Source organism: Acipenser ruthenus, chromosome 23, assembly GCF_902713425.1.
Source record: "Acipenser ruthenus chromosome 23, fAciRut3.2 maternal haplotype, whole genome shotgun sequence".
NCBI classification, from domain to species: Eukaryota; Metazoa; Chordata; class Actinopteri; order Acipenseriformes; family Acipenseridae; genus Acipenser; species Acipenser ruthenus.
The window spans coordinates 25,121,083-25,139,078 of record NC_081211.1 but is presented as its reverse complement, the minus strand read 5'-3'; the positions used below and the strand labels follow the sequence as shown (position 1 = coordinate 25,139,078).

The 17,996-nt window shown below is 36.4% G+C and overlaps 1 protein-coding gene across 5 annotated transcripts; it reads right to left on the bottom strand.

The window, feature by feature from the left end:
• Window positions 1–306: 306 nt before the first annotated feature.
• Window positions 307–12,253, bottom strand: gabra6b (gamma-aminobutyric acid type A receptor subunit alpha6b). Of its 5 annotated transcripts, none has more exons than XM_058996946.1 (10): window positions 11,933–12,253; window positions 11,620–11,738; window positions 11,154–11,221; window positions 10,266–10,486; window positions 9,593–9,675; window positions 9,329–9,472; window positions 8,496–8,648; window positions 5,635–5,882; window positions 2,858–3,144; window positions 307–1,509 (listed from the first exon to the last, which is right to left on the bottom strand). In XM_058996946.1, exons 1-9 carry the CDS (start codon window positions 11,965–11,967, stop codon window positions 2,860–2,862), a joined length of 1,356 nt encoding a protein of 451 aa, XP_058852929.1. In that variant the 5' UTR covers window positions 11,968–12,253; the 3' UTR covers window positions 307–1,509; window positions 2,858–2,859. The 5 variants fall into 5 exon arrangements, with proteins under 5 accessions (XP_058852929.1, XP_058852928.1, XP_033877798.2 ...); XM_058996945.1 differs by lacking the exon at window positions 8,496–8,648 and adding an exon at window positions 6,847–6,999 and having other exon boundaries at window positions 11,933–12,250; XM_034021907.3 differs by having other exon boundaries at window positions 2,858–3,147; window positions 11,933–12,249.
• Between the last annotated feature and the right edge of the window lie 5,743 nt (window positions 12,254–17,996).

Below are 17,996 nucleotides of genomic sequence, written 5' to 3'. Positions count from 1 at the left end.
CACACACAAGGTAAAGATGACCTCATACTAAGAGAAAAAAAATGTTGCTTTTTTAAACTGTCCTTGTTTTTTAGTTATCATAACGCATTTCATTTGTGTAGAGTCACTACAATGTCAACTTATTCCTTACACGCAAAAACTCAAGATTGTCACAGACAGATAATAGGAAAATAAACTGTAAGTGGGTGTAAATGAATGAAATATAGCTCCTTGCACTGGACTTCACTATATCTGTGAAAAAATAATTTACTGTTATTATTATTCAAGGCGCAAGGTTACTATAATGCACCCCCCCCCCCCCCCCCCCCCCCCCCTGCCCTCCTTTACTTGATGACACATCAATACACCCTGACCAGGACAGGTTGACAAATCATTAATCAGTCCTGATCGATTCCTATGAGAGCCCCAGGGAGCTGATTCCAAAGACTCTTCAACCTACACTGAAATCATCTGCAGAATGTTTAAAAACCTCCAGTGTCTCCACATTCTACTGGAATCCCAAGCAGTGTGTGTTAGTGGTAGGATGTCTGTGGAGGATTACATAAAACATCTGGAGAATACACACAGACGTGGACCCTTTTGCATTACCCTAAAGAACAAACACATTTTGCTTCAAAAAGTCAAAAGGAAACCTGCTGAATAATGTTACGTTAACCGATTGAATTAATCTTCCTTTGTAACTGCCCTGTAACACCTGTAAATCGCCTTGGATAAAGGTGTTTGCCAAATAGATACATAATAATGTTATCAGAATGAACAAGAATAAATATAAATTAAAAGCCTGTCAAGTAGTAGAATTTTAAGTTAGTTTTAGAAACAGCTAATGTAATAAAACAGTCTGGGTTTTACTATTTGAATAATGCAGATTGCATTATTACTAAATATACTACTAGCTTGTACCCTTATGCAGTTCGATCCTGTGCTTTACTACATTACTGTACCCTGTTCATAACACTAAGATACTATTAATTAGTTGTAAACCTTTTTTTTCAAGCATATATCTGTGATATGAAATTTTTAATGTAACATTTTGGCCAAACTGTTTGCCCCCAAAATACTCACTGTCAGTAATGCCAAGCTGCCAATATAAATATATAGTATTTAATATTTGCATGCTTGGACTCACATGCATGTTTTCATTTGCAACGGAGAAGTGCAAGCCTAGAGGGATGCATATCACAAATTCAGCTACTACTTTAAAATCCCTGATTTAAACTGAAAGAAAGCAAAGGCATTGACATGAAAAGAAAAGAACCAGAACACCATACGCACTACGCGAGGGAATAGAACACCTGCATTAAATTAATTTAAAGTATTGCCTAAGGCAGAACCTATAAATGAACAGTGGCCCCACCACTAAGTCAAGGTGCTGAATCCGGGGAGAGAGCATGATGCCCTAAGAAGATACAGTATCAAAAGCAACAGAAAGATAGCAGCAGGGTCTCCAGCCATTTCACCATTTCACTGCATTTGTATTTGTTGAGTGACGTCTGAGGGAGTTTGTTCACCCTGAAAGACAAAAAGCAAAGAAACAGAAGCCAGCTGTCAACAAAAGAACATTAACTAAAAATCAAATCCAAAATGGGAAATGAAGAAATCGTCAGCAGTGAAACCAGATGCCTGGGAATTTGGTTTTAACTTAATACGAGAAGGCAAGGAGCATTAAGTATTTTATTTTCTATTGAACTATACGAAGATGGAGTCTGGAGTCTCTCTAATTGGATTTTATTCATGTCATGATCCATAACAATCTGCTTATTTAAACTGATCCCATACTCAATGTTACGCTGACCTTGAGAGTCACTTTCTCACTTTCTCACGTTTTACTTTTTCTGTATGGGAATTCGAAAGCTCTTATAAGACTAATTGCATCAAAAAGCCAAGTAGATGATTTCTTTTTCCGAAGTCGTTTCTTATTAGTTTGAAACGTTAGCCACAAATAAGCTCTATGGCACCAGATTTCCACCCGTAAGCAAAACATTTATTATGTAACGCATTTACAGCTATGGCCTGAAGTTTTGCATCACCTAGAATTTTAGGATTGAGACAGAATAAAAAATAAATAAATATGCATCATTTAAATATTTTATTTAACATCATGCAATCAAATAAACTGCAAAATGATAATGCAAAAGTCTACCGGAAGCCATAATAGTAGTACAGTATTTCATGTTAGATTTTTTTAATTTTTATCAGTTTTTTGTTTAGTATATGCAAACCTACAAAGTGGTATGAATATATTCAGTAGGTTTCATTCCACTTTATGAAACAAAATTAGTTGATTTTATAGGTCGATGCAAAACCTTTGGCAATAGCTGTATACATACTGCATACACAAAACACATTCTTCGTACTGCGCATTGTTAGCTCAAATGTACAGGACTATCCAAAGTAATATGCCTATTCAAAATAATATTGCAAGCTGAAGTCTAAGAAGTCTTTCAAACAAATGTATGTTTCAAACAGCTGTTTGAAAAGGGCTGTTTGTTAACAAATAAACACTTTTCTGCAGGTTTAATCTTACTTTAAAAGATATAACATCCTATATATATATATATATATATATATATATATATATATATATATATATATATATATAGAATGTGTTCTCATTGTTACTCAAGCAATGAGACACAACAGAGGGTGTGAGTAATAGGATAATAAGTTTGAGAACCTTCGAGTTGGATGACCTGCAGGAGTGCCAATAGCTTGCAACCTAACAGATCAATGACCACAAGGAATGGTCACTGCTAGATAATTTATCTTGGCTGTGGTTATGTGCCCTATTAGCAATGCTCGCTGCATTGGATTATAAAGAGTAAACTCAATAAAAAATAAAAAATAGATAGCATAATACCTTCAAGAATGACTTGTGTGGAAGTCCATCTCCATGGTGTCCTTAGACAGATACACGACCCAGTATACCAGGTTGAATGCACCAAACGATAATGGGAAAAAGATTCTGGCATACTTGTCTATCTTGCTAGTTCCAGTAATAGCATTCGGGTTAGAAGGTATGGCAGATCCCTGCTGAAGAAACTGTGGTTGTGGCAAAGCGTATGGTATATCGTTTTCTTCAAGCGGATCGCCACGGGAAACCACAGAGTTAATTCTCTTCTTTATGTTGCAACTGGAGTCTGATTGCTGCTGCAGTTTTATTCCAAAAATGAAAATAAAGACAAATAAATAAAAACATCAAATTAATATAAAAATGGCAACTTGGCCATTCACTTTTTTCACGGTAGTATGAGATTAATACATAAATACTGTAAATGATCTACAACGATTTCCTATTTTATTAGCATATTAATTCAGTTTATTGAGCAATGATATTTAGTATCCATTAATAATTTATATATATATATATATATTTATATATATATATATATATATATATATATATATATATATATATATATATATATATATACACACACTACCGGTCAAAAGTTTTAGAACACCCCCATTTATCAAGTTTTTATTGAAATTTAAGCAGTTCAAGTCCAGTGAATAACCTGAAATGGTACAAAGGTAAGCGGTAAACTGCCAGAGGTTAAAAAAAAAAAGTTTAGGTTACCAAAAACTGAAAAATAATGTACATTTCAGAGTTATACAAAAAGGCCTTTTTCAGGGAACAAGTAATGGGTTAACAACTTACAGCTGTTCTGCAGCAATGGAAGTAAATTAAGCCTTGAAAGTTGATGCTAACAATTCCTACAGGTGTCCCAACTTTTGTTGATTAATTACAAACCCTCTGTCTGTATAAAAGCAGTGTTGGAACAGACTGTGTTAATACACCCTCTCAAGCATTATTTGGACAGTATTGTACTGCAGGAAGTAGTATATTGCTCTCATAATGGCGAGAAAAAGGCAATTAACAAAGGAAGACAGACTGGCCATTATAACCCTTAAAAGTGTAGGTCTTTCCTTTAGAGAAATTGCAAAGAAAGCCAAGGTGTCAGTGAGTACAGTTTCCTACACCATCAAAAGGCACTTGGAAACTGGAGGAAACTCTGACAGGAAGAGGTCTGGCAGACCCAAAGCCACAACAGAATCAGTTCAGTTTCTGAGAGTCAACAGCTTGCGTGATAGGCGGCTCACAGGACAACAACTTCAAGCACAGCTTAACACTGGTCGAAGTAAGCAAGTCTCAGTTTCAACTGTGAAGAGAAGACTTCGAGCTGCAGGTTTGACAGGTCGAGTGGCTGTAAGAAAGCCATTGCTAAGATGGCAAAATAAGAAAAAGAGGCTTGCCTGGGCCATGAAGCACCGCCAGTGGACTACTGAAGACTGGAAGAAGGTCTTATGGACCAATGAATCAAAATTTAAAATCTTCGGGTTCATCACACAGGGTTTTTGTACACCGTCGAGTAGGCGAAAGGATGGTTCCTCGGTGTGTAACACCAACTGTCAAACATGGAGGAGGAAGCGTGATGGTCTGGGGCTCTTTTGCTGGATCCAGAGTCGGCGACTTGCACAGAGTGAGTGGCACCCTGAACCAAAACTGCTACCACAGCATTTTGCAGCGCCATGCAATACCCTCTGGTATACGCCTAGTTGGTCAAGGGTTCATCCTACAGCAAGATAATGACCCAAAACATACCTTCAGGCCATGTCAGAACTACCTTAGAAGAAAAGAACAAGACGGTAGGCTTCAAATCATGGAATGGCCAGCACAGTCTCCAGACTTAAACCCCATCGAGCTGGTTTGGGATGAACTGGACAGAAGGGTGAAAGCAAAGCAACCTACAAGTGCAACACATTTGTGGGAACTTCTGCAACAGTGTTGGGAAGAACTTTCCGAACAATATTTGATTTCCATTGTAGAAAGAATGCCACGAGTGTGTTCAGCTGTTATATCTGCAAAAGGTGGCTACTTTGATGAGTCAAAGATTTAGATTAAATTTTGTTAGACAAAACGATTCCATGATTTATTTTTTTATCTCCAATTGTTTATTTGTTCTATGCTTTAATTTCAAAGTACATTGAGACATTAAACTTCGTAAATTTCAATAAAAACTGGAAAAATTGAGGTGTTCTAAAACTTTTGACCGGTAGTGTATATTATATATATATATATATATATATATATATATATATATATATATATATATATAGACACACACACACACACACACAGTTATTGCTAGTTTATGTAGGGCAGTAAGGTATTACATTTCTATAACACAACCTATAATGAATACATATATAATGTATTGTTAAAACACATTTATGATAATAAGTCAATTAACAAGAAGACTCCTTTTACTTCAGGTTACATGACTCTATGGAAATAATCTTAATAATCCCAATAATAAAATAATCTGGGTGCTGTGAATTTAGAAGTGCCAGTAACACCTCTCTATCAAAATGTCAGATGTTTTTAAATGGAGTCTGTATATGTTACAGAATGCATACTGATATAGAGCATACAGTATACACTGTGTGCAAAAGGTTATTATTCACACAAGTGTATCCACATACTGCATATGAAGCCACCCATTCTGGCAAAATCGATTTCATTTAGTTATGTAATCTGATGCAGTACTACAAATGTAACTTGCGATATCACTTCCGTACGAAGGCACTTTGCCTGTCTGTTCTTGTATCCTATTATCAAAGAGAGGAAATTACCGAGACGATCTCGCCGTCCGCTGCCGCAGTCTCTGCCTTCAGTGCTGCTGCTCTTGCCTTCTTTGTCATCGCCTTCTGAGTCTCAAGATTGGTGAAATAGTTGACAGCAGCAAACTCAATGAGTGCAGAGAAGACGAAGGCAAAACACACGGCGATGAACCAGTCCATGGCAGTGGCGTAGGACACTTTCGGCAAGGAGTGTCGAGCACTGATACTGAGTGTTGTCATAGTAAGGACAGTGGTGATGCCTGTAATAAAAAAAAATATATATATATATATAATAAAGTGACTTCAAAGTACAGTATTAGACAAAATAATTTTCCCAGGGGGTATGGGGCTTAAGAGTTTAACAGGGCAGTTGTTCTCTAGTCTTTCAACAAAGTCTAATTCAACTGGTTATAAAAGGTCGATGTATTTAGTTCATACATTTTGTGTAGCTTGATTCCCAAACATGTTCCACAAATAAAACCCTTGTCAGTCTATACGATTAGATTCTGTATACTTTTGAGCTGGTACAGAACAATCCTTGATATTTTTATTTACAGTGGCGTTAGCTGCCGGAAGTTTATTCATACGGTAAATCTTACCACTAATATCCACAACTGCATCGAAAAAGGTTGTCCGTGTTTAATATGAGGTCACATCTTTCAATAGTTTCTACCATTTGTCCAAAAAAAGGGAAAAAAGAAAAGTCTCGATCAGAAGTACTGGCAAGAATTGAGTGCACGTTGTTTTAAATCTGCTACTGCCTCCTTTAGATTTATCACAGGTTAAACATTTCTATAAAAATTTATAGAGGCTGTCAATGCTTATGGAAACTACTGTATATTTATTGGTCCCTTTTTTAACCCTCAACAGTACTTTTCTCAGGGTCACAAAACAGTCCACATATTTATATATATATATATATATATATATATATCTTTTTACATTTACATTTGTCTCATATTTGCACCAGACAACCCTTTTCAAACAAAACTTCTAAACAAGCAAGTTTCTGAACATACAAAACAAACCAAAAAAAACAACATTCCTCTACTGTGGACCGCAGTTGAAGTCAGAAAGTTGAAATGGAGTACTTCAACTTTATTTTGCCCCCCCCCCCCCCCCTCCAAAACATTCATGTATCTATTCATGCACAAATCAAACATATACTACTACAACAAACAAATACAATACAAACAAGGCCACAGGCATGAGAGGTTTTCATACCAGCTACAGTTCTTGCAGGAACAGACTCTTTGTTGATCCAGAACACAACTTGGGACAGAACTACAGTCATGAAGCATGGAATGTAAGTCTGAATGAGATAGTAGCCTAGTTTTCTTTCAAGATGAAAATAGGCTGTCTGTATAGCATATTCACCTAGAATGAACACATGATGGAGAATGGTAACTAGACACAAACATAAGACATAATGTAAGTTTACATGTAGCAGTTTGAGGGAGTGCCCATCAGCTAAAGGGCCATTTGAACAAAAAAAAAAAAACAACACAGTTGTATAAATAAAAGTTGCAGTCTTTTTTTTTTTTTTTTTACCTAATAAACCTGCCTTGCAACACTACTAATAGCTGTTATACACAACATTTCAAATGCTCCTCCCTCAGCTTTCACTAGATGGCAGAATCAAGCATCACGATGCCCTCTAGTGGACTCAGATTAAGGGTCAGTTTGACAGGCGTTGTAGGAGATCCTGATCCTTATTATCTGTCACACAAGCTGACTGATGTTGTTTTCACAGTTAAGTAACACAGAGAGACTGTATTCAAAGATTCTTTATATATATATATATATATATATATATATATATATATATATATAGATAGATAGATAGATAGATAGATAGATAGATAGATAGATAGATAGATAGATAGATAAATATATAAAGAAGCTGTATCTGGGGAGGGGGAGTAAAACTAAAGTCAACAATATCTGCTTTTTGATAAACTGTGGATGTACAGTAGCGAACTCAAACCAACTAATCATAGCTTGACACTGCAGCTTTAAAACTCAAAGGACTGGACTGACTATGGTGTGAAGCACTGATAAAGGAAGGTGGCAATGTTAATGAAGAGTAGAGTTTCCAGTTGTTAAAAGTATTTAATACACTGTGCATGTGGATTGCTTCCTAGACATCTGTCTGTGTTGAGAAAGGCACAGTAATGTGATTCATGAATATATGATAACCTGCGGCAGGCCAGCACAATCAAATGCTAGTAGCAGGGTGCCAAATTAATATTCTAGTAGTAATAGGAATTGCAGCAAACGTTGTATTTGCATTAGATTTACTACAATACAAAATGGATGCTAAGATTTCAGATTTGAAGACGTGGAGGTGATGCAAATTGTGAAGTGAGCAAATAGATTGTGACCAGATTAACTACCTGCAGTTTACAATACAGAAAGAGTTATTACCAGCAAAAAGGTGTGGACACAACATGAATGACTGTCTTTGTGTGAACTCAGAAACAGAACCCCTTTTGCGTTGTGTTGGATGGTAAAGTGTTATTAGGACAACCAGGTGCTTTTGTACAACACAGATGAAGCACTGCTCTACCCAGTTCTGAAACTAATTCATATTCAAATTTAACTAATGAAGCATATGTTGGCTGTCCTTTTGAATGCACCAGAAACGCTTTAAATAAGAAACTAAGAACAAGCACAAGAACTCAATTAAAAAAAAAGAAAACTGTTGACTGTATTAGTAAATCCAGCCCAAAGACCCATATATAATTAATTGTTTAGGAAATATAAAAAAAATTAAAAAATAAAACTGTGTTCTTATTTAAGGAACTTGCTACATGTAAACACTGCAGAGGTAGCTGGATAGTGGACCTTAAACAGAAGATCCCAGGGCCTACCAAATACAGTTCTAGCAGGAACTGACTCCTTATTGATCCAGAAAGACACCTGAGAAAGTATGACTGTCATTATGCACGGAATGTATGCCTGAATCATGAAGTAGCCCATCTTCCTTTGCAGGTGGAAATAAACTGTCATAACTATGCATTCACCTGTCAGGAAACAAATGCATTTTGTTTTGTAGCACAAACAATGTTTGAGATAAAATTTCTACAGTTCAGAAACGTTCAGCACAAAAATGCCAGCTTTCTCCCTTTACTGTAGATGCTCATTATCAAGAATAAACTATTTCAAGCACACTGGCATTATTCCATTTCAGACTGCTTGCTTTTAATCTCACATTTGCTCCTCATCACTAAACCACCTACCACCAAACTTTTGCTTTGATGAAAAGATTACTTAACAGAAGAAAATATTGAAAAAAGACAGGCATATCTGCAAAGTGTAGATTCTCACTGCTTTACATTTAGGACATTCTGAAGTAGGTTGTATTAAAGTTTACAATAACTTCTTAATCCTAAAATGCTACCTGCCTCCCATTTCATACTGTAGGTGAACTACAGAGCACCCCTTTGTAACACTACAGTCGGGAGCCATAGTTACGAGACTGTGCTATTTGTATTCCTCCTTATAATTAAAATTAAAATGCTAGTGGAATGCCATTATAGGGCAAGTGGGAGCCATGACCAGGTCATCTTATGACTAGTTCTGCAGTATAAAGGGATGCATCATAACAGATTGAGCACTGTGTATAGCTTCATTCAACAAAACACAGATGTTTCCAATTAAAAAAAAAATATCTATTTAAAAAAAAGAATGATATGCCTCTTACCAGTGTTGGATTTTAGTATTTCACTTGTAACTGTCTGTCCTATGAGATCATACTGAAGCAAACTTGATGATTCTTGTGGTACTTCAACAGAATGCATTGGACCTTTCTTCCATGTGTAAATTATTTCACTTCTGGGATAGGCATCTGTAATTGGAAAAACGTATTTGTCAGTAAGCTTCTTTCAGCTCTTATGCCAATAACATATTCTGTGTATGAGTAAAAAATATAAAATTACTGAACTTTACAAACAAACAAAAAACCTACAGCTACCAAACTTCAAAGGACATGCATGCCCATCCATTGGGAAGTTCATTAGTCTCATGGGGCACTCTGCATTGATGGTGAGTCTGCAATGGATGAAGGTAAAGACTGTTAATACAATATTAATAGGAAATGAGTAGTACATTAATAAAGGATCTTAATGCATGCTGTAGTTAAAGCAGTTCAAGCGCTCCATGCAATTGATCTAAGTGACGACAGACATAAATACTGTTTAACCAATTAATAAAGGGTCAAGGATGTGAAAATTAAATACCAATGATTTAAAAGATGTCAGGATTTAGTTTTGCTGCTATTTAGATCAATTGAATAGACAACCCTAATGTAAAAATAGGATAACATTTACACTGATTCTAGTTTACTACCATAGAAACTTTGGGAAGTTCTAAGTTAATGCAATACCCCCACCAGCTAAAGAAAGATCTTTGCTGTTTAACCAGGATTGGAACTAATCTCAATTCCAACATTTGTTGCATTTGATAGATCATCAATATCAGACTATTAGCAATTTCTTATTACTGTAACAAATGTACCAATTATCTTGTTAAAAACTACAATAGAGCACATTCTAAAATAACAGCAATATAAACGAAGCCCTTTGCAATAACCATTAGCCCACCAAAATGGATGCTGTCAAAGCAAAACATTTTCCAAATACCTCATTGTATAGAGTACTGTCCCATTCTGCATGATTCTGAAAAGCTTGTTTGGAGTCGTCATGTTGTGTGCAATCGATTTCTTGCCATTTCTGAAGAAGGTATCAGGTGTCCATATCTTACTAACCATAACATTGTTAATCCTAAGTATTTCAATGGACCCATCAAATTTCAATCTCTCATCAACCCATGTTTGTCGGAAGAACACATCCATGGTGTATTCCTGTAATACCGACAATAACTTGTATTCAATACTGTGATGGAAATGGCAAGCCGGGGACATTAAAAGCCAAGCTACAGGACTATAAGCAGGTTATTCAACAGTGTCTTAGAAGATAAGTGGTTTGAAAAACAAATAATAAAATATGATTACTGGACTACTTTTTACTTGGATTAAATGGTTAAGGCAGTGACTTACAATGATAACATGGGAATATGTTAATGAAACAACTGGAATACAGTTTGTGAATCCAAAAGTTAATACCTAAAAATGTAATACCTATAATGTGATTAGAATGTGCATATGTGTAGGATTTGCATACTTCAGTGTTTGTCCAACCTATAGGAATCCAATGGATTGTCACATGCTGAGCCATGTGTTGCAGTGGAAATAGTGCAGTATAGTGTGTTACAAAAATAAAACGCTCAGCGGAGACCTTCAGTGACAGGGATTGTCAAACAGATTAAACTCCTTTATCTGCTCTAATGACATCCGGTCCAAATGCCAAGATAATGAAAGCAGTGCGAACATGCCTTGTGGCAATGGAAAGCTCACAGCTCTTAGCAGTTCTAATAGCATGTCTCCAGGAAAAGCAATAGTACAAAGCAAAAACATTATTAACACTTATGAACAAATCGCTTTCACTCAACTGAACAATACAGCTACCTACCATTTCAACATCAGAAACAGGACCAAAGCTGGTAACATAGATGTCAGTTTTGACTTCTGTAACAGGACCTAAAACAGTTCAAAGAAAGTTACATAAAAATGGCTCAAAATAAACATGGTAAAGGGCATAGATTTTTTTATACTATACATGACCTGTGCACACTGCTGTGTAATATACACCCTATAATTAAAAAAAAAAAAAATCATATTGCAGACCTCTGTGAGGTGCATTGTAGGGTAAGTTAAGTTAATCCTATTAGTAACACTTTGCAAAGATCCATGACGAGTTTAAAAGCCAACAGTAGAAAAGGAATATCCAATACCCTTCAATAAAGTTTTTTTTTTCACAAACAAAAACTGTTTAAAATCGACTTCTTTAAGTGATTAAATGAAGTCTGTCAATACAGCTCTAACTTAGTTTTTAATATGAACACGAGTCAAACATACATATTATGCATTTTGAGTACCTCCAAATCCAGGTCGTAGTCTGTTGTCATAGCCGTCCAATAGCCTGTCTAAAATACGTGTGATGTTTTCAGAATTTTCACTCACTTCACTTTGCTGTTCTCCCAAGACATAGACTACACTGTAAAGAGATTTGCAGACATTGTGGTCAAGCACGTTTATTTATTTATTTTTATTATTTTTTTTTTAAGTCAAAAAGTAACTTCTCGTGGGATCCCTTGTGCTTAAAAAAAATCGATACATAAACACTCTGGGGGGGAAATCGATTTGTGCTTGTAACACGAGAGAACTACACCAGCAAGAAAGCATACTCACCAAGCGAAGTAAAAGAAAGAGATCAGGAAAGCCATGCCTCTAGCAGACACCACGAAAACCCTTGTCAACTGTGATAATTTGCATATCCCATATTTTAACGCTTTTGAAATGTTGATCACAAGGTTTAGCGCGAATCAGTGAGTTTGTTCCAGTCCTCTGCAACTTCATCAGCTCTGCTGTGTCCCATCTGACTGGCTCGGTTGGGAAACTAAAGAGTTTTAAGAGACGGAGGAGCAGGGGCTGAGAGCGCATTGACAATAATCGAAGAGGGCATTATGGGAGATTAGAAGGAAGAAATCCACTGATAGTTTTGGCAGTGAATTAGGAAGCACTCGCTAGGAGATTTGGAAGGGCTCAAATGGCCTGCTGCTGCAGATTATGATAGATATGGCTTTAGTTTCTCAGAGAGATCAGCCAACAGATGCTAATTATTAGCCAAGTTTAAAGATATAAAGCTGCATATTGCTAACATTGACCTCGTTTATCCCCTTGATCATTATTAAGGGACATACTATATACACTGGTTGATAAAATCGAAATGTATTTGATAGATTATTTACAAGTTAGTTCTGAATTCCAATTAAGCACATAGGTAAACAAATATCAGCACATACAATCTATTTTGTTTTGAACTGTAGTGTATTGATTGATCATTCAAGCTGTGAAGACTTCACTTAATTAGCCTATGGGTAGACTGCTTAGGGACTATGACTACGAATGCCCACATTAATTTATTTTGTATAACAAATGTAATTACGTCAGGCGGTTCTGTTAATGATTAAACTACAAACGTTATTATTATTATTATTATTATTATTATTATTATTATTATTATTATTATTATTATTATTATTATGCCCAGCAGATTTACAGTTTTATCGGCAGAAAACTGGGAGCAATTTGTGGAAGAGCAGAATAACGCAACCACTAATAGAAAAGCAATAAGCGATATAAATCTACAGCAGTAAGAAATAGACTCACCCACAGGCCCTGAGTGGGATGTTACTAGGCAGTGTAGACTCATCATGACCCTCAAAAAATAAAGGCACTAGAGTGAAAATCATCCAATTCCACCTCCAAAAAAGCCAAGCGAATTTTCGTCTCCGATTCTTATTAGTATTACATGGAGTCGCTGTCCCATCCCCCACCCCCCACTTGGCAGAAGTAACCTAAACCCTACTGTTAAGTTTTTAGTGTGCTTAGCCACCTGACTAAAACAAACAATGAATATCACATTTAACCTTAAGTGCTAAACCAACAGTAAAGAGTCTAGGTGTGAAAGTGCGGTCCAAGAATGTCATCACAGCTCTTTCCAAGAATGGATGCATCTCTGGCCGCGGAAAAAGACAGATGCTCAACATATAGTTCAGACAAGCATTTGACGCCAGTCAACTGAAATATTTCATTTAAATTAATGTAATGTGTCTCCAGACTAAGCCGTGATTGTGCACTCTGCTCACAAAACGCCGCTGTTATAAACGGTTTAGGATTTGTAGATGCACTCATAACCTCTATGTCAGAGCGGTATTATACACGTATGCTGTAGCCTACATGCACTGGTATAACCGTTAAGATCAACGAATTTCGCTTTGTTCATTGTTTTGTACATACATTGTGGCAGCACTGTTCCAACGAGTTAGATAGTGTGACTTATTGACATGATAGGAGTGATGAGCTACGTTCAAAACAGATGGGTTCAAATAGATTTGCAAGGATATAAATGGATTGTTCGCAGTTCTGGATTATCTGCATGTAGCCTAAAATGTGCTATACAATATTGATAAAAACAACACCACCATTGTGTCAGTGAACCACAACACAAAATTTTCAACCGTGGAAGCACATGGTGCCCCTATTGTGTTTGGATATATATATCTCCAAACCTAGAACAAAAAGCAACTTCCAGAGAAAGCCCAAATTGACCACTTATAGAACCATATGATTCCTTCTAGAAACATGATGTGTTTGGGATTTCTGTACATATCCTTATTATATAATAACAGAAGGTTCATGGTGGGTTGTAGAGCTATAGACCCAATAGAACATTTATTGGGAGTTCCAAATAAGAAGCATGGCATTCAGGAACCACTACTAGTTTTATTGAGTATATACAGAACACACAGGGACCTCAGGGACAAGATCCTGTATGTTCTTGTAAATTATTGAATGGTTTATACCTCTACAGCAGGGATGGCCAACCCTGGTCCTGGAGAGCTGCAGGATCTTCAGGTTTTCATTCCACTGAGTTCTCAATTACTTAATTGAACCAATTATTTTCTTAATTGGTCAACAGTAGAAAAAAAAGTCCAGGTCTTTAGCCATTGATGATTTAAAGATACCCAGAAACCTTGCAGGATTGTGGCTCTCCAGGACCAGGGTTGGCCACCCCTGCTCTGTAGCTTCATACATAATCAATTTAATTTATCACAGATTATGTGTTGCAGTGAGTTGATGCATTGGGTTCAAATCTGGTTTATTGTACAATATGCATTAAGCACCTTTGCAAGTAATCTCAGAAAAGGACCATATGGATATAGATCCTCAATCTATGAATATAGATAAAGAATACTTCAGTATCCTGCACTGCAGGTGGATGCCAAGTATAACTGTTACACCCTGATGGTCGCTATTCTTTCTTTATAACATTAAGTCAAACTTTTTTCTTTGGATACAATTCATACCAACCACAGTTGCTTTCTAGGTTTATGACTAAAGCTTCCGATGTAGCTATGGCGAGTGAGACACTGTGAATGTAAGACCCGCATGAATCATTGACAGAAGCGTCTTCCTACATCACGAATCAAAGCGCCGAGCTGTATAGTTCTCCATGCATAACAGTCAGCATTTAAATCGTTCGCGAATTTACTTGTTCGATTATGGCAGCAGTAGTCGTCCAAAATCTTTTTTGCCTTTGCTAAGCATTCTGAGCAATATTGAATTGTATTAACAAACATCAAGAAGAGTTTCGAGTTCCGTCAGTGTAACCAATACACGATGAGTGAGTGAGAACGTGCGTGTCAGTAATATGTTTATTTAATCTTCTGGAGTTGAAACCTATACTTCCATGGTTAGCGGCCTGTATTCCCTCTGTAGCCTACTGAATGTAATTGTCAGGAGAAATATATTACATCTGTAATGAAAACATTATGACTGTATTTCGTAGATGTTCATAGCTTTATGTCCTTGTATCTGGTATTGATCCGTCGCCTACGCATCTAGCCTGATGATGGAATGAAACAGTAGCTTATGATTGTATCTTGTCACAATAACAACAGAGATTGAACATTTTTTATTAAGATTTGCTGCAGTTTCACTTACAATTTTGAAACATTTGTCAGCAGTATACCATGTCTAAGGCATGTTTCCCCTTTTTGAAAATGATTGATATATAATATTATATATAAAAACCAAACCAGGTAACTACAGACCAATAAGCCTGACTTCTATTATATGTAAACTTATGGAAACTATAACAAGATCCAAAATGGAAAATTACCTATATGGTAACAGTATCCTGGGAGACAGTCAGCATAGTTTTAGGAAAGGGAGATGGTGTCTAACCTGCTTGATTTTTTTTTTTTTTTTTTTTTTTTGAGGATGCAACATCGACAATGGATAATTGCAAAACATATGACATGGTTTATTTAGATTTCCAGAAAGCTTTTTGAACGCAGTAGGGATTCAAGGAAATGCATGCACATGGATTAGGGAGTGGTTAACATGTAGAAAACAGAAAGTACTGATTAGAGGAGACACCTCGAAATGGAGTGAGGTAACCAGTGGTGTACCACAGGGATCAGTATTAGGTCCTCTGCTATTCCTAATCTACATTAATGATTTAGATTCTGGTATGGTAAGCAAACTTGTTAAATTTGCAGACGACACAAAAATAGGAGGAGTGGCAAACACTGTTGCAGCAGCAAAGGTCATTCAAAATGATCTAGACAGCATTCAGAACTGGGCAGACACATGGCAAATTACATTTAATAGAGAAAAGTGTAAAGTACTGCACGCAGGCAATACAAATGTGTATTATAAATATCATATGGGAGATATTGAAATTGAAGAAGGAACCTATGAAAAAGACCTAAGAGTTTATGTTGACTCAGAAATGTCTTCATCTAGACAATGTGGGGAAGCTATAAAAAAAAAGGCCAGCAAGATGCTTGGATATATTGTGAAAAGTGTTGAATTTAAATCAAGGGAAGTAATGTTAAAACTCTACAATGCATTAGTAAGACCTCACCTAGAATATTGTGTTCAGTTCTGGTCACCTCGTTACTAAAAGGATATTGCTGCTCTAGAAAGGGTGCAAAGAAAAGCGACCAGAATTATCCCGGGTTTAAAAGGCATGTCATATGCAGACAGGCTAAAAGAACTGAATCTATTCAGCCTTGAACAAGGTGATCTGATTCAAGCTTTCAAAATCCTAAAAGGTATAGACAATGTCGACCCAGGGGACTTCTTCGACCTGAAAAAAGAAACAAGGACCAGGGGTCAGAAATGGAGATTAGATAAAGGAGCATTCAGAACAGAAAATAGGAGGCACTTATTTACAAATACTTGTGAGGGTCTGGAACCAACTACCCAGTAATGTTGTTGAAGCTGACACCCTGGGATCCTTCAAGAAGCTGCTTGACGAGATTCTGGGATCAATAAGCTACTAACAACCAGACGAGCAAGATGGGCCGAATGGCCTCCTCTCGTTTGGAAACTTTCTTATGTTCTTGTATTCTTAAATAAGGAAAAAAATAATAAATCCCTTTTTGGTTTCTTCAAACCAATGGTGTGCAGCAGCCGATGACAATGATGATGATGATGATGATGACGACGACGACGATTATTATTATTATTATTATTATTATTATTATTATTATTATTATTATTATTATTATTATTGTTATATATTTTGTTTAATCCTGCTATAACACTAACAGACACGTTTTAGAAAGAACAACCATTTTCTCCTTAAGAATGTCTGCAAAAGAGACTGTCAAGTACCTGCTGCTGGGGGTTCCCCTCATAAAAGTCTACCATAGTAAAAGCATAGCAAAGCGTAATAAAGCATAGTGAAAGCATGGTAAAGCATAGCAAAGCAATGTAAAGAACAGTGAGGTATGATCAAACATATTCATAAACATGGTAAACCAGGGTACATTATGGTATTACCATGGAAAAAGCAGGGGAAAAGTGCAAAGACACCGTGTAAAAAAATACCACGGTAAACCTGTTAAGGGTCACATCGAGGTGCAAAGGATGACAATAGGGTAGCGCTTTTAAATAAGCGAACTGCTGTTTTGAATATCTCTGTGGGGATCACTTTAACCACTTACAGGAAAGCCTGAGCAGATCGGAACAGGCTGAGAATCTGTTAGCTTCACAGAGTGCATTCTAGTCAGAGGCAGACATTCAACGCTGGAAACGATTTATAGAAAAAAAAAAGGAAATTCATTTAAAATCAAAATGCCACCACTCCTACACACAGCATGTTGACCACTGTTTTTCCCCACCGAAGCATTGTTTCATGTTTGTTGTTTTTATTTATTTATTTATGTATTTAATGTTACCAGGTGTTACTTTGTATCGTGATACAGTGCTGTTATGGAATTCTAATCTAATCCCGTTTTCCTATAATTATTTCCAAATAATTAAAAATAAAAATATAGAAAAATATGTATAACATGTGCGTATTAAAGATTGCATCCCCTCTTCACCTTAGTGTGGTATCTCCTTTGTGGGAGGGAGTTGGGTTAATATATCTCTTCGGATCCATCTATTGCAATAATATGTATGTATTTATTTATTTGGGGAGGGGGTATGTAACCTACATTGTACCTTGAAAATTAAATGTTGTTCATTCATTCGTCTTTTTTAAATATACACTAACAAATATAGCATAGAAGCACATCGCTCTCACATAGGCTAATTCGTGTGTTCTAAAACTGCAGCGTTTCAACCAATTCGTATAACCGCGTTTTACTTCCAAGTGAGTTTTGGAGAAAGGGAAATCGGTATGACCATTTCGACCCTCCCCCTACCATCATCAGCAGTTGTGTAAGCCAGA

Coding starts and splice junctions, on each gene's coding strand:
- gabra6b (XM_034021907.3), bottom strand. CDS start 11,967: ATGGCTTTCCTGATCTCTTTCTTTTACTTCGCTTG. Junction 11,739..11,932: donor TCTTTCTTTTACTTCGCTTG/GTGAGTATGCTT, acceptor ATCTCTTTACAG/TGTAGTCTATGTCTTGGGAG. Junction 5,883..8,495: donor TCCTGCTAGAACTGTATTTG/GTAGGCCCTGGG, acceptor TTTTTATTACAG/GCATCACCACTGTCCTTACT.